General features: G+C 30.8%; 1 protein-coding gene across 20 annotated transcripts in view; it reads left to right on the top strand.

The window, feature by feature from the left end:
• The window catches only part of LOC120343914 (uncharacterized), a 77,676-nt gene that overhangs the window by 50,329 nt on the left and 11,864 nt on the right, over positions 1-15,483 (top strand). For all 20 annotated transcript variants that reach the window (XM_039412938.2, XM_039412935.2, XM_078112339.1 and 17 more), the window contains 24 exons: positions 1,541-1,756; positions 2,332-2,493; positions 2,971-3,198; positions 4,234-4,395; positions 4,703-4,918; positions 5,529-5,693; positions 6,039-6,260; positions 6,401-6,553; positions 6,978-7,163; positions 7,500-7,661; positions 8,359-8,571; positions 8,735-8,896; positions 9,062-9,241; positions 9,707-9,868; positions 10,289-10,543; positions 10,966-11,071; positions 11,337-11,482; positions 11,682-11,768; positions 12,039-12,197; positions 12,434-12,646; positions 13,689-13,794; positions 14,204-14,349; positions 14,540-14,626; positions 15,159-15,317. In XM_039412938.2, coding sequence (XP_039268872.2) covers positions 1,541-1,756; positions 2,332-2,493; positions 2,971-3,198; positions 4,234-4,395; positions 4,703-4,918; positions 5,529-5,693; positions 6,039-6,260; positions 6,401-6,553; positions 6,978-7,163; positions 7,500-7,661; positions 8,359-8,571; positions 8,735-8,896; positions 9,062-9,241; positions 9,707-9,868; positions 10,289-10,543; positions 10,966-11,071; positions 11,337-11,482; positions 11,682-11,768; positions 12,039-12,197; positions 12,434-12,646; positions 13,689-13,794; positions 14,204-14,349; positions 14,540-14,626; positions 15,159-15,317 — 4,053 coding nt within the window. The remainder of the gene's footprint in view (positions 1-1,540; positions 1,757-2,331; positions 2,494-2,970; positions 3,199-4,233; positions 4,396-4,702; positions 4,919-5,528; positions 5,694-6,038; positions 6,261-6,400; positions 6,554-6,977; positions 7,164-7,499; positions 7,662-8,358; positions 8,572-8,734; positions 8,897-9,061; positions 9,242-9,706; positions 9,869-10,288; positions 10,544-10,965; positions 11,072-11,336; positions 11,483-11,681; positions 11,769-12,038; positions 12,198-12,433; positions 12,647-13,688; positions 13,795-14,203; positions 14,350-14,539; positions 14,627-15,158; positions 15,318-15,483) is intronic.

The following is a 15,483-nucleotide window of genomic DNA, read 5'->3' as shown; positions in this document are numbered from 1 at the left end:
AGATCACACTACAAAATCAAATGACATGTGATCGCTTGTACAATTGTGATTGTACTATCGCTGTAATGCGAATAACGCCCCCGACTTTTAATCATCTTTACGATATGTTATCTTTTTTAGTGGCGTTGATAAGAACTCTTATCTCCGTAATGATTGAAATATTTACATTAGCGATAATAACTTTTCAGTCATGACCATTCATGAAATGGCTTATTACATTCTACCAGACAGAGATACACAGCGATTCTATTCATAGAACTAGCGTGTTTTCTTCGTGTAAACTTCAAAAACCTCACTTTAAATGTTATTACCGATAATATCTTTTCAGTCATGACCACACATGAAATGGCTTATTACATTTTACCGGACAGAAATACAACTCTATTCTATTTATGGGAACTAGCGTTTTCTTCTCACGTAAACTTCAAAAAGCTCACTTTAAATGTTATTACTGATAATATCTAATGGCTTATTGCATTCTACGGGACACAGATACAACTTTTAACAATATAAATTTCAATTTTGCGACGTAATGGAAATAAATGTAAAATAACAAGCCTTGCAAGAAAATGGCGGCAATGTCCACCACGCAACCATGCAAATGTGGCGCAACAACATGATGCGCAGGTTCGCATAGAAGATAAGCAATCAAAGTGCTGATTTTATTTATTTTCGTCACTATAATATGTGGGAAAGCACTAAAATTCGTTTGAATATTTCTCTTGACAACGAAACACCGGGATGAGGGCAAAAAGTGGCTATTATTCTAAGATCAGCCAAAAAAGTATTCGAATACTTTGATATCCTTTACTGTGATAGGTGCGTACCGCATGTTACGATTCACAGGATTGGCTTATATGCGAATTTTTATAAAATCGCCGTTTTTAGACCATTTTAGGGAGTCGACTTATATGCGACGGCATATATGCATGAATATACGGTATGTGTTACGGCTAATACATTAAAAACTGAAGTCAATCATTACCACATTGGTGGTCAAACTGCGGCCTTTGGGCCAAATGCAGAAAACCATTCCTCCTCCCCTGTACGACAATGCAAAACGTGTAATGTGCACATCCGGAAGCACATATTGCTGTGGATAGCTTAATCCAAAATGGATTACACTAGGAATACCGGTAAGTAAATACTTTGTACTCACTTGTCAGATCATCATTTGAACGACATACTACGGGGCACAAAGTTGCTAGTGGATTTCAACGCTTCGACATCACACAGAAACAACATCATACTTCACATTGATGATTAGTAAATAAAGGCAATGTTGTGATGGGCAGATGTTCCCTAATGTTCCTTGGTCATTTTGACATGCTTTAACACAGGAATAGCCTGTGTAAACCCAATCGAAGTTGCGAGTATGCCATAATTTAAAGTCTAATGGAGCGGTTGTTTATAGGTGGAAATTTATGTCGGCCATCGGAAATGTGTAAATTTGGCCCACTAGTACATAAAGTTTGTTGAACACTGACTGTTCAATTGAAATATGATATTATTTAATTTGTGCCATTTTATTCAAATTTAGTTTTGACAATATATGGATCATGTTTTCCGATTTCTGCACGAGATTATACTGGATGTGAGTTGATGTTCAATGATGTACAAGAACAGTCTGGAATGTCAGCATCGACAGACAATATAACAATTGAAAGTTGTCGTTTGTCATTTTGTGAGACAAACTTATGTAATGATCATACTGGACCTCCTTTGCCTACTCATGTTCCCACAGTAAATATTACAGGTACTAAATTTGATTCAAATTTATTTGAATAATATTTGAATTTTATTTAACATTTCAAATAATTTTTAATTTAAATGAACAAAATTCTTGAAAAACATTCTCAGCAATTAACTTTTTGTCACCATTTCGCATATATTACGTATTGTCTGTCTGAACTAGAACACTAAGAAATTTGAATGATCATTTCTAGAGAACAATATGGTAGAAAGATTATCTTAGTTTTTTCATTTGATTTATATATTACCAAAACATCAAAGTGGTACAATTTTTTAATATCAGTATGTTGTGTAGATATATACCCATAATCATAAATTTCATGTCAATAGCAGTTTCAACATTTCAAACATCTTTTATATTTAATTTAATTAAAAAATATTGGTTTTTGTCTATATTGGCAGAAGAGATAATCGATAAAAATGTATCTGATGAACATTACATTACTTTTAAAATAGGTAAACCTGCAGCTTAAATTGGAGGAATTTGTAATAAATTTGACAACATTAAATCAGAACAGCTGTGCTCTCAAGATAAAATAGCCTGTTGTTCATCATATAAATCCATTTACATTATTAAAGGAAAAGCTGTTGAATGCCATGTCATACAATATGTGGAGTCTTCCTTAACCGCCTTAAACAGAAAATCACACACAAGAACACAGTGTTCGATCGGACAAAGCTGTCAGTTGGTTGAAGCTCATATGTCATTCTCCTCTCAGTTGGTTGGATTTAATGTAAACGGTAAATTACATAAGAGAAATTTCTTAGGTTTTATGTAACATCATTTTAACATATCCAGTTTTCGTCTCTTTATATGTTAGTTTCTATTTTTTTTTAGTTTATAATATATATATTATACTTATATTTTTTGTCATGAATAATTTTTGTATATATTTACTATACAATAGTTGATTGCACAACCTCTTTAACAACATTTTATCACAAGATGTAATATGAATTGGATATACATATTGATATTCAAAAGTATATATAATGAAAGTATATTTCATGCTTCAAACTAATATAATATGTTGCGTAAATGTGAATTATTTTCACAAGTTTTCAAGTTGTTCATCATCTCATTTTATTTTGTTAACAGACATTCCAAGTTCTTTTATAATGCTGATAAAATTCTGAATAAAATTATATCACTTTCTAGACAAATTAAGACTTTTGTTCTTTATTATTTTGTATTCGTGTAATAAAAATATTTTTTAGCCAAAATTACCAATGGGAATTGTATTCCAACACCAATGTGCGAGTTTGCCAACTGTCATCAACTTAAAGATTTGATGCCAACCAATCTTGATGGCATAAGTTTCGAAATTATAAACTGTACAGCTTCATGTTGTGAGGGTGATCTATGTAATGCTGTTAAAACTGAGGATGATGTTGATGAGTCAACAAATATACCAATTGCATCTACATGGTATTCAGACCCAACAGGTTTGCAGATTTTATTATTTCTGGAACATAGCATTTAAGTTTCTTTGATTTTTTTGAAGGTTCATTACCACATCAACTGAAGGACATTATTTTCAAGAAGCAATTTTAACTGTTTGGTCCAGTAGTATCATTTTCTTGTATCTTCATTATCAGTGATTTTTGTGGTGGGGTAGATGCGTTTATATACAACAGGCCTTCGCAATGTATGGCCGCATATGGCCCATGGAAGCTTTTTATGCAGCCAGCGAGGCAATTTAAAGTGTTTATTTATACATACAAAATGTATGCAATTAATGCTATATAAGGTAATTCTAGATAAATTCATCTTTCTTATAATATCTAGGTACTTTTAATACTTTTATGAATAATGTTGGCACTATGATTCTTTGTTTTATCATAATATGAGCTGTGCAATGGAGGAACAAATGTATGGGAGCATACTCTGTCTTGCGCACGCGTCGCGTCAGTTTTACTGCACAAAAAGCAAAGTTTAAAAACATATCGGTTGTATCGAAGCAAATTTTCAGCTTGATCAAAAGAACTTCTACATATGCGGGCAAACCTTTTGACTTCAAATATCAACAAAAACAAGCAGCGATCTGTGCTCTCTGAACTTGCAAATTATTTTGAAAAAATCAACTTTAATGATCGTGCCCAATTATAAGGAGCATGTCGCTGGCAAAAGATGCAACGTACCTCATTTAAGGCTTGTTGTGTTACGCTGTTTATACACTATATTCCGTGGAATATGATATGATATATTTTATACTGTAATAATGATAACTAGCGACACATAAACAGTTATTTTGTTTTTTTGCAGCCCTTTCATTTATTTGAGTTGTGCAGGCCTTGTATACAATATTTCAATGATATCAATTTGTGAAATTATTTTTTTTTGATTTATTTGGTTTATTTAAAACAAAGTGGTCTAACCTTTTAGAAATGGTATGCAGCAAAAGAGGCATATTAGAAGAGAAAGCAAATTATTCATTGGCAATATTATTACTTTAATATATTCAAACTGTTCAATTTTAGGTCCAAGTTCTGGTGCATTCATATGTTATCAGACACTTATTGCTTCCTCAGACGGAGTTAGATCTGTCATTGAAAAAAGGGAATCTTGGTGTGGTGAAGAATCTCTCTGCATGCTGATAAGCATTTATGGTACTGTCACTCTTCCTGGATCTGCATCGAATGGTAATGTTATGGAAAATAGCAGGATACCTAGGCTTTATTAAACATAAGAACACCACTTCCAAAACTTAACACGCAAACAGTAAGGTATGCAGTACGACAGATCTAGGGTAATCAAGAGTACATTGTTTATATAATATTTACACTGTATAGAAATACTAATACCACAGGTTATGAATATGCAAATTATTGATTTAGCAGAAATCCATATCTGTTTTTATCTTTCACATTTGCTTTACATTATACTTTAAAGAATGCTACTACATTTCTAAATACATTCATCAACAACAAAGATGTTATATATTTTTAGGCTCAGTTATATATGGGTCTTGTGTTCCGAAACTAGCACGTGACAGTGCAACTTGCGAATTTATGATGAGAGAAATCAAAGGTGCAAGTGGATCTTCAGCAAATTTAGACCAATTGACAATACACAGTTGCAATTTATCTTTCTGTGAAACAAACTTATGTAATGATGAAACTGGGCCACCTCTTTCCATACATGTTCCTTCCACTAAAGTAACAGGTATTAAACTTAAACTAATGTTTTTTATATTGCTTTATTGTTTGTTCTACGTTTTAGGCATACGGTTTTCTATTCTATCAATCACTTTATAGATCCCAACTAAGAATAATAGAGCATTACCAAAAAATGTAAAAATACCTTTACTTATAATTAAGTCTTCCAGCCATTAACCAGTGACTTATGTGATGGCTGTGCCTCTTTCGAAGAGTAAATAGGATTGAAATGAGGTTCCCTATTTGCCAAGAGTACTCAAATTTTGCCCTTCGCATTCTTCATTTTAATTTCTGTGAGAGCAGAAAATCCATAATTGCAGAGCAATGAGATGCGGATCATCACATATAGGCAAGCAAAATATATGAGCAAATTGCCGATATATCTCAATTGAAACTTTCACAACTAAATTCAAGTAGAGCTAGTTTAAAATTGAGCAGCAAAAAATAATTATCTAAACATAAATGATTGGTGTTAAATTTAATTAGACTGAATATAATTGATTTCTTAATAATTGAAAAAGGTCTGTGACATGGAAATTTCTCATGGCAAGCAATTAGAGAACCACTTCCCTATACCACCTTGCTTACATCAAGTATAATATTTGTTTTTTTTTAAGTTCCAACAGAATTACTTGAGTGCTATGTCATCAATAATTTTGTGTCCGGAGATCTAACTGTAGATCATTATACAAGGAAAACAACTTGTCTTCCGGGATCAAGTTGTAGTTTACTTGAATCTCGCATAGAAGTAACTTCTGAATATACTGGGCACTCGACTAATTGTAAGTAAAAATATCAATTATTGCTGAAATTGATAATATGATTGGATAGTTATTATTAATTCAAAAATATTGAGTCTATATCCAAATTGTTATAACTTCATTTTATAACTACTTTTATACAACTGTGCTAATAATGCAATGTCTATATATAGTTATATACTAACATTGACTTTTGTAAATGATGTTTCTGATAATTTGGTTTACTGTAAACTTATTCATTCTTTATTTGTTTCTTAATTTTATCCATATCCCAATTATATGTATGCCTGCAGTGAATATTCATAGATCTTTTTAGCATTATCAGTATTCATTTTTTAGTAATATTACTTTTTTTTTGACACTTAGTGACACTTGTTTCTGGAAATTGTGTTAATACTGCGTGGTGTAGAGATATTAACTGCGAAGACCTTCCTGATCTGTTACCTGAAAACGTGGGAATGACAGAAAGAATTCTGCAATGCAAATTGTCATGTTGTTCTGAAAATTTATGCAATGCTCTCACTCAAAAAAATGTTGATGAGGAACCTACGGATACACCATCACCTACATATTCTGTACCTACTGCAGGTTTGCATAATATCAACTTTTTACAGAATCAATCTTTTAATACATTCTTCAATTTTGTTCTACTGCCTGTAAGAAGTACGGTATGTTATTCGGACAGTTAAAATATTTGTATAATTTATTTTACATTTTTTTCATTTTAGATTCGAAACTTAAATGTTACAATACTCTGATCAGTGAATCGTCTGGATATCGGTCTCTTGATCAACAGGAAGAAGTAGATTGTGATGAAGACTCTTTATGCATGTTGGTAAATGTACATTTATATGTCACTGTATTGGGAATAAAATCAGAAGGTGAAATATTTATCTTATTATCTTATCTTATTATCTTATTATTGCTCATCAATTGATATGTGTTTGTCTGTGTTTTCTGTAATACGATATATGAAAAAAGAAAAAATTAAAATTATTTTTTTTTGCAATTTTTTGTAGTTGTTTATTTTTACAAAGTACATTTTCAGTAGGCCCTATATCTCTATCTGCCAACTTTTGCTATTGTATAATATATGATTTTTTCAAAAATTAATTTTAAAATAGGTTATATACAATAGTTATTCGGTCTCAAATACAAGGATTTCTCATTTCTGTCCATGCCATATTGAGCACTCACTGCACTGAACTCAGTTATATTTTTATCCAACATAAAATGATCACTTATTACTGTACAAAATTATGTACGGTACTTTCATTTAATTTGAAAATTTCCCATTTGTTACAGTTTTTACAATATATGGAATGTGCTATCCAAAGGCTGCGAAAGATTATGCAACATGTGATCAAATCATAAGTAAACTTGGAACTGCAGAATCAATAAATTTAAAAGTTGAAAATTGTGATTTGTCATTTTGTGAGAAGAATTTATGTAATGATCATTCTGAATTCTTGATATCAAAAAATGCAACAGGTATACCTTGATGAATGTATTATATCACAATCACATGTAGCCAACAGTCGTTGTCAAAATATTATATATGGTGTGGTGCCCTGTTTTTAAAATAGTAACAAATCACAATTTGCCAAACAATCTTTGATTTTGTAGTTTGAAATCATATAAGAATATGTTGTGGTAGGGTGAAATGTTGAGATATAAATTGCAGGCTTAAGAATGCAGCTGTTGCATTGCAATTGGTCTGTAGATAAACTATAATATACTTGTCCATTTTTATTTTAAGAGTTAACTATACCATCCATAGATTTACATAACCACCCTTAACCAAAAATTACTTTTTTTTATTACCAGAACCTGATACCCCTATTCAATGTTATGTAAGACAAAAAGTTGAATCAGATTTTCCTGGGATTGCAAGGGATGAATCATCAATATCAACTTGTGCGGTTGGATTAATTTGTCAAACTATGACTGCAGATATGAAGATACACTCAGGATTCATGAACATAACAAGTATGTAGATGAGTATATATTATTACTAGTTAATAACTTATAATTGACTTTAAGCATATAAAAATATATGTATTTGCAAATTCAAATCTATTAGTTCTTCCCATTTCCCAATCCAAACAGCCAAATCTGTTATCAGTCTGGGTTGCCAGAACAATCATTAGATTTATTCTAGACCAAAGTAAAAAATTTGAACATTTCATCATCATTTTATATATTTTCAGCTGCGATTTTTCGCTATTTAGGAGGTCCAAAAATAATAATAAACTATAATACATAATTTGGATATTTGACTATTGAATATTTTTGCTACAGTTATCAAAACATGAGCGTTGCAATCATGAAATAATAATACACATTGGAAGTATTTGAAAAAAATGTATAAAGAAATTACACTCTTGCCATTCCCTGTGAGCAGTTTTTGTATCACCTATAAACTGTTGCATACCACAGTTTGACATATAGGTCTAGTGAAATTTGTGTCTTTTGTAGTTTACATGCATACATATAAGCTTTGTAATGCCTTTCCTGATCCCAAACAAGTGGTTTTCTCTGTTGTATTTTATATCGCTTTATCAACTTGAAACAGTCCATCTAATATATCTTTTTTTAAATATTTATTTGCCTTAGCTACTGTACAACTAACTGAATATTTAACATTGCTCATAAAAATATATTGCTCTTTATTATATTTTTCTAGTGAAGGTAACTGTTGGGAACTGTGTAGAAACTTCAATGTGTGAACTAAGCAATTGCAAATATCTAAATAATCTGATGCCTGATTCGTTGCAAGGATTAAATGGTGAAGTTACTGGTTGCAAAACTAAATGTTGTTCCGATAATTTATGCAATTTTGGAGAAGATGGTTTGAAGTATACAACAGCTACAACTGCTCCTTCATATACTGTGCCTGGTATTATCATTTATTATTGATTAGTAATTTTATTATCTATAATAATTTTATTGTTGTACAATGAGGATTCCTTTCATGACAAATCATGTGGAAAATACAACTCAGTTGAATATAATGTCAATGATAATGCTTGGATTAAAGTTATTTTATTATTGATTTTAAGGCAAGTCAGTTAGAGTATCGAGATGCTATGAGACTTTGATCAGCAAAACTTCTGGAATTCAAGCTCTTAACCAACAGAAAGAGGTTGATTGTGATGAAGACTCAATTTGCATGTTGTTAAATGTACAATCTATGGTCAGCATTCTAGGGATTGAAACAAAAGGTGAACATTATCAATAATTTATCCAGAATTAAATTGTTAATTATTTCATTGGAATGATATGAAATATTGAAATTTGGGGGGTTCTTTAATCAGAAATTGAACAATTGTCTTGTCAACTTGTGGTGCCAACTCATTGTTGTTTTATTTGTATCATCAATTTTTTAGTTTCCACAATATATGGATCATGTTATCCAAAACTTGCAAAATTGTATACAACATGTGAACGAATGATGAGTCAAGTTCCAGCATTGGGGTCATCCTCAAATATGAAAGTTGAAAAGTGTAGTTTGTCATTCTGTGAAGAGGATTTATGCAATGATCATACAAAATTAGTTAACCAAACAAGTAATTTATTTTATAATTTATTCTTCATTTTTGTAAAATGATGTGAATGAACCTCATTTATATTTAGTATATTACAATGTTTTGCTAATGTCAAACTAAATTTTTTTCAATTTAAATGAATAATTTCATTGAAGGAAATTAGATCTTTGTGTAATAAACATAAAACTCTCAATTCAAAAATATCAATAGGTTTGATAGTTATTTTTATTCTCCTGATTTTATTGTGAACTACTTTTTGTGAAAATCCATCTAAATATCATTTACACTTACCCAATAATTGCATGTAAATCATAGAGAGCACTTTTTTGTTTTAAATCTTTACACAATTATGAAAAAGATATTATTAAATAGGAATTTAGTATTTCATAACATGTTTGAATTTCTACTTGGACTATATCCAAAAATACTTTTCTCTAGACAAGGTTCTTAAATTACCTTTCATTATGTTTAATTTTTTATGTTCAGAACCTTCTACTACACTCCAATGCTATCATATGCAGCATGTTGATTCTGATTACTCTGATGTCAAAAAGAATGAATTGTCAACTATAAACTGTGCTCTTGGATCTAGTTGCCAAACAATGGTTGCAGATTTGAGAATCATATCTGGATATATGAACACATCGAGTACGGAGGAACAGATATTTTGATTCAGTTCATATCACAATTAGTTTTAATATGCTGAAAGTTATTTTATTTTCAGTTATTCATATCTTTTAATTGTAATTGTATACACCTTGTCCATATATTGGATACTATAACATGAATGCATTTGTAAATTTACCTTAATAAAAAATAGTAACACAAACAAAGTTGGACATTGAATATGTGTTATGCTTAACCAGCATGATTGGCTTAATATGTATTCAATGATAGGAGAATTCCTATTAAAAACATTTTCAAAACTATATTCAAACAGAAGGAGGTAATGTTAAATCTCAGAGTTTATTTAATTCACATCGGTGCCTTTTTAACTTTAATAATCATTACTTTTCATATTGCCTATATCTGTCATGTTATAGCTTGCTTTTTACTATATATTTTCAGTGAAAGTAACCGTTGGAAGTTGTACACCAACTGCGATGTGTGAACTAAATAATTGTGAATATCTTAATAATGTGCTGCCTAGTTCATTGCAAGGATTGAATTTTGAAGTTACTGGTTGTAAAGCAACATGCTGTTCTGATAGTTTATGTAATTACCGAGAAGATGGTTTGTTGAATACAACATCTACACATGGTTTGAAGTATACAGCATCCACATTTGCTCCTTCATATACTTCGCCTGATATCTTTGATACAGGTAAATAAGAAATTAGTTTTAAAGTCATGATTTGAATCTTGAAAATACAAGCCAGGGAAATCTTTAGAAATTTAATAGAGATTGAAATTGCTAGTCTGTCACAAAATATTTCTTCAGCACAGATAATGAATAAATAATCATACATATACTTACATCGGAATACACAAATAATTTCTTACCTTATACCTGTCTACTAGATTTTAATTAATAATAATAATTAAGCAAGCTCATTTTACTCAAATATTTATTGCTGTATTAATGAAGTTGGAAAAATACGTAAAACATTTACGGTACTCTGTGCACAGCAACATGAGATTACTGTTATACTGAATGATACAATAGATACAATTATTTTGATTTTTCATTTTTATTATTATTATGGCAATTTCACCACAGTATAATTTATAAACTTCATTTTGAAGATTGCTACACTGGTATTGGAGTTGATTATCGTGGTTTTGTTTCTGAAACTGTCAGCGGAAGATCATGTCAAAGATGGGATTCACAAAGTCCGCATGAACATGTCAGGTATCAAAATAATACAATTTACTTTTATTAGAAAAATGTTTTTGCTCACAAGAAACACTAACTTCATATTTTGTCTTTATCCATTTACAACATCTGCCATTAGTGTTTGTTGAAATGGGTTAGTAATCTGAGTCAATTTCACATTGTGGATTACAGATTTGTCTCTGACATGAGTATTTTGACTGCCATGATTTCTAAGTTTATGCTAAAATTACTTAAATGCATCAATGGTGCAACTTCATTCATTTTTTTTTGTTAAATTCAGAACTCCTGAAAGATTTCCCTACAAAGGAATAATCAGCAACAATTATTGTCGGAATCCTGATCAAGAAGGAACTAGACCTTGGTGTTATACAACTGATAGTGGTCTAAGATGGGAATATTGTCCAGTACAACAATGTTCAGATCCTTGTGAGATATTACCATTTTTTGTGTTTTAAGGTTTTAACGGTATAGCATTAATTGGATGTCATTTTTACTGAATTCTCAAGTGATATGTTTTGTCTATAAATATATTTATTGTTTTCTGCCTTAGATTGTAAGTTATGATTTAGAGTTATTTAATTGGCCAGAACTTTTTTTATAGCGAAATTTATTTTATTTACTTTAGTACGGACAAATCCTGTTCCAACTATTGTGACCGAAGGTGAATTTGCTACAACTGATATTCTGCCAACTACAACAAAAGATGTTAAAGGTTGATAAATAGTTTGTCACATTTACTTCACATTATTTTTTTCATTAAATAGGCAAGAGAAAAATCATATATTTTGTACATTTGAAATTTATTCGAAAATTAGAAAAATAAAAGTAAGTTTTATTTCAAGGGATCACAAATTTTTGCTGTTGGAAAATGGTTCAATTTTAAATGTTCAAATTGTAATATATTGGCATTGAATATTGTCATTATATACTGATAGTTTCTTCTTTAATTCCTAAAGCTGTTTTTTATTTCTCACATTTTTAGAAATATCATGTTTCTTTGGGACGCTTGAGACAATGGTTGATGATATTCATATAGCACCTGACAAAGATACCAAGCAATGCGGACAAGGATTCAAGTGCATGTTAATACAGGTCATTGCATACTCGCCTACAGTATTGACAGGGTCTGGAGTTTCTAAAAGTAAATGTTTTATGTTCTTTTTTGCAAAAATTTATACTTGGCTTTATTGTGCACCATAACAACTTCGTTCCGGTTATACATACAATCCCTTTATAATAGTAACATCTGTCTCATAGTTATCATTTATTTCTATTAGTTGTAGAAAGTATTTAATCTCATCAAAGTTTACTTTTTTCCGTTTGTGAATTTAATGCAATACTTACTAATATTTTAAATAATTGTTGTATTTATTTAAGTTGTAGTCACATATGGAGACTGCTTGCCAATATCAACAAATTGCTCTCCGGAAAGTTGTTTACCCATTTTATCTGGAACTCAAGATTTCTCAAGTGAAGCAAATATAACATCATGCGATATAACTTGTTGTGATACAAACTTATGTAATGAGCCAATGAAAGTTTCGACTACGGGAACTGTTGCTTCAACACTTGTTACTATCCCTTATACTGGTATGAATTTATATTTATTGAGTGCTCATACACATCAAGGAAGAATGGTCTATTCTTTCAATTCATTAAAGGTGTGATAAGATAACATTTATGTACATTTGTCCTTGGAATGACAAATTTTATCAAATAAATAGAAGAGTTATTTTTCACTCAGGCTATAGATAAATAAATACACATTTGCTAATACAATGAGAATAATAACCAACAAACAATTGTATGTTTCAATCACAACTTATTTTACTCAAACATTTTTGATATTATATGTTGTTTTACTTAGTAAGAAGCCTCAATTTTATTCTGTTTATATGTAACGATTCATGTGATCAGAGCATGTTTTTTATGAAACTTTGCTCAATGCACAGCAACACAGGCTCACTGTTAATCTGATGAGTATAAAGAAGCCTAGTCTGTGTGGCCAATTTTACTGCAGAATACTTTATATACAGTGGTAGTCGAACATAATTTGTTCGGGATTACTGTTCAACTACCAATTTGTTCAAGTAATTTTTTTTGCCACAAGAAGCAATGTTAATTATTTTAATACAGTCTTACGCATTCCAAATCTATTATTAAAACGTGTACCAAAGCAACAACAATTGCTGTCACTCCCTGAACAACATCAGCTTCCATTATCATTTCCTCATATTTAAAAAACGTAGAAATGGTAAAATTCACCAGGCCATGCTGTAAGGCGAGTTCAAACACCATTCTCGTATTTCACAATAATTTCTTTTTTCAATTCTATAGTCATTCCCACTGTTTCCTCTTCTTCCCTTTATCACTACTTTTCTCTTGAGTTATGATCAATGGCAAAAAGGCAAGAAAGCGTTGACTTGAACTGATGCTTGTTGAATGGTCGAGAGGCAGCCAAATTGCACGCTTCGGATAATTCTGGGTGGCATCATCTCATTCGGTCGCACGCTCGAGCTCCGAATTTCCTTTCATTTACCGCAGCATTTTTGACTGGAATTTTTTGGTCGACTACCAAATTGTTCCAGTTTGAGTCATTCGCCTATCGAGACATCTCTGTATTTTTTTAAAGATTGCTACACTGGTATTGGAGTTGATTATCGTGGTGCTGTTTCTGTGACTGTCACTGGTAGAACATGTCAAAGATGGGACTTGCAAACACCTCATGAACATATAAGGTATTGAAACTAGAATCTAAAATCACTGTTTCTATGTAATTTCCTCAATCCCATCTCTACCATAATGTTGGAAATAGTTAGCAATATGACACATTTTCGTTTTTGGATTACGGTACATAATGGCCTATGACATGAGTAATTTTTTCTCGTATAATCCCTTAGTAGATTGTCACAAACACTAGTTTGTGGAAATAATAATAAGATGTATCTATGTTTTATGTATTGTTTGGCATATACCGGTAGTTTCGGCCATTTTTAATATACTTTTTGTGAAACTTTTTCTTGATTAAATCATGATTAAATATTTGAATTCTCAATGAGATTTTATTATGGTTCGGGCAAAACAAATATTTTCAAATATAAAACATACACTGATACACATTATGTTTTTTTTTTTTGGTTGATTCAGAACTCCTGAAAGGTTTCCCTACAAAGGAATAATCAACAACAATTATTGTCGAAATCCTGATCAAGAAGGAACTAGACCTTGGTGTTATACAACTGATCGTGGTCAAAGATGGGAATATTGTCCAGTATCAAAATGCTCCGACACATGTGAGATGTCAATTTTTTTATTATTTTTTGCCAGCCAGCTTGTGTTTACATAGAACCATTCTGATTACAAAGCCTTCAGCAATTCTTTACAATATATTCATCCCATAGTGGATTTTACCTTTTGGAAAGATGATTCAAGATTTATTTCATATTGGATAAAATTATCTTTCTATTGCATTGACTACTTTAGTACCCACAACTCCATTTACCACCACTGCAACAGAACAAGAGTCAACTGCTTCTAATTACGTAACAACAACACCAGAAGAATCTCAAGGTTTATAATTTCTCTGTATTTAAAACTGTCAAGCATTCGAACAATTGTAACGTAATATATTTTGAATGACTGCATAATTTTAAATTTTGTAGATTCAATTTATGTCAGTGTAGTTCAATAAAAGGGGATTTATTTGAGTATACAAATAGAAAAATAAAGATTACTTGACACTCAAACAATTAAAGGAATGAAAGAGAATTTTACTCAATTTGTTTTAGAACAGTTACTAGACTTGAATTTGAATGACTTTGCCCCAGTTGTTGATTTTGTTGTCATTTAATCATTTATAAATGTCATTATTATTATGTGTGAAAAATCTATATAACTAAATTGAAGAATGCAGCTATACTGTGATACTGCAAATTAAGAAAAACATTATGCAAAATTTTAATTATCAACTATATAAACGATAACAACAAATTAAATTATTTTTTAAAATGTTCTGTCTCAAATTGGCCTTTGCTTGCAACAATTTGGTGTGCAAATATTACCACCTTTTCACTAGTTGAGCTATTGTGAATTTTATTTTTAGCAATTTCTTGTTTCCATGGACTTCTTGAAACCAGAGCAGATGGTGTACAATTATTAAGTGAAAAAAAAATCAAGACATGTGGTCAAGGATTTGTCTGTATGCTAATTACAGCTGACGCATACGCACCTTCACTATTAGAAAAATCAGAAAATTCTGAAAGTAAATCTTTTATTTTGTTTAATTATTGTTGGTAGGCCTGCTCGCTGAATAATATACCTCAATTACCTCGCAAGTTATGAATAAAGATTAGAGTCAAGACTCAAGAGTCTAAACTTTGCTAAATATTATTACTTTAATTTTGTCCTATTTGTAAGCTGGAATAGTC

The sequence above is a fragment of the Styela clava genome, chromosome 5, assembly GCF_964204865.1.
Source record: "Styela clava chromosome 5, kaStyClav1.hap1.2, whole genome shotgun sequence".
NCBI classification, from domain to species: Eukaryota; Metazoa; Chordata; class Ascidiacea; order Stolidobranchia; family Styelidae; genus Styela; species Styela clava.
This window is presented reverse-complemented; position numbering and strand designations above follow the sequence as displayed.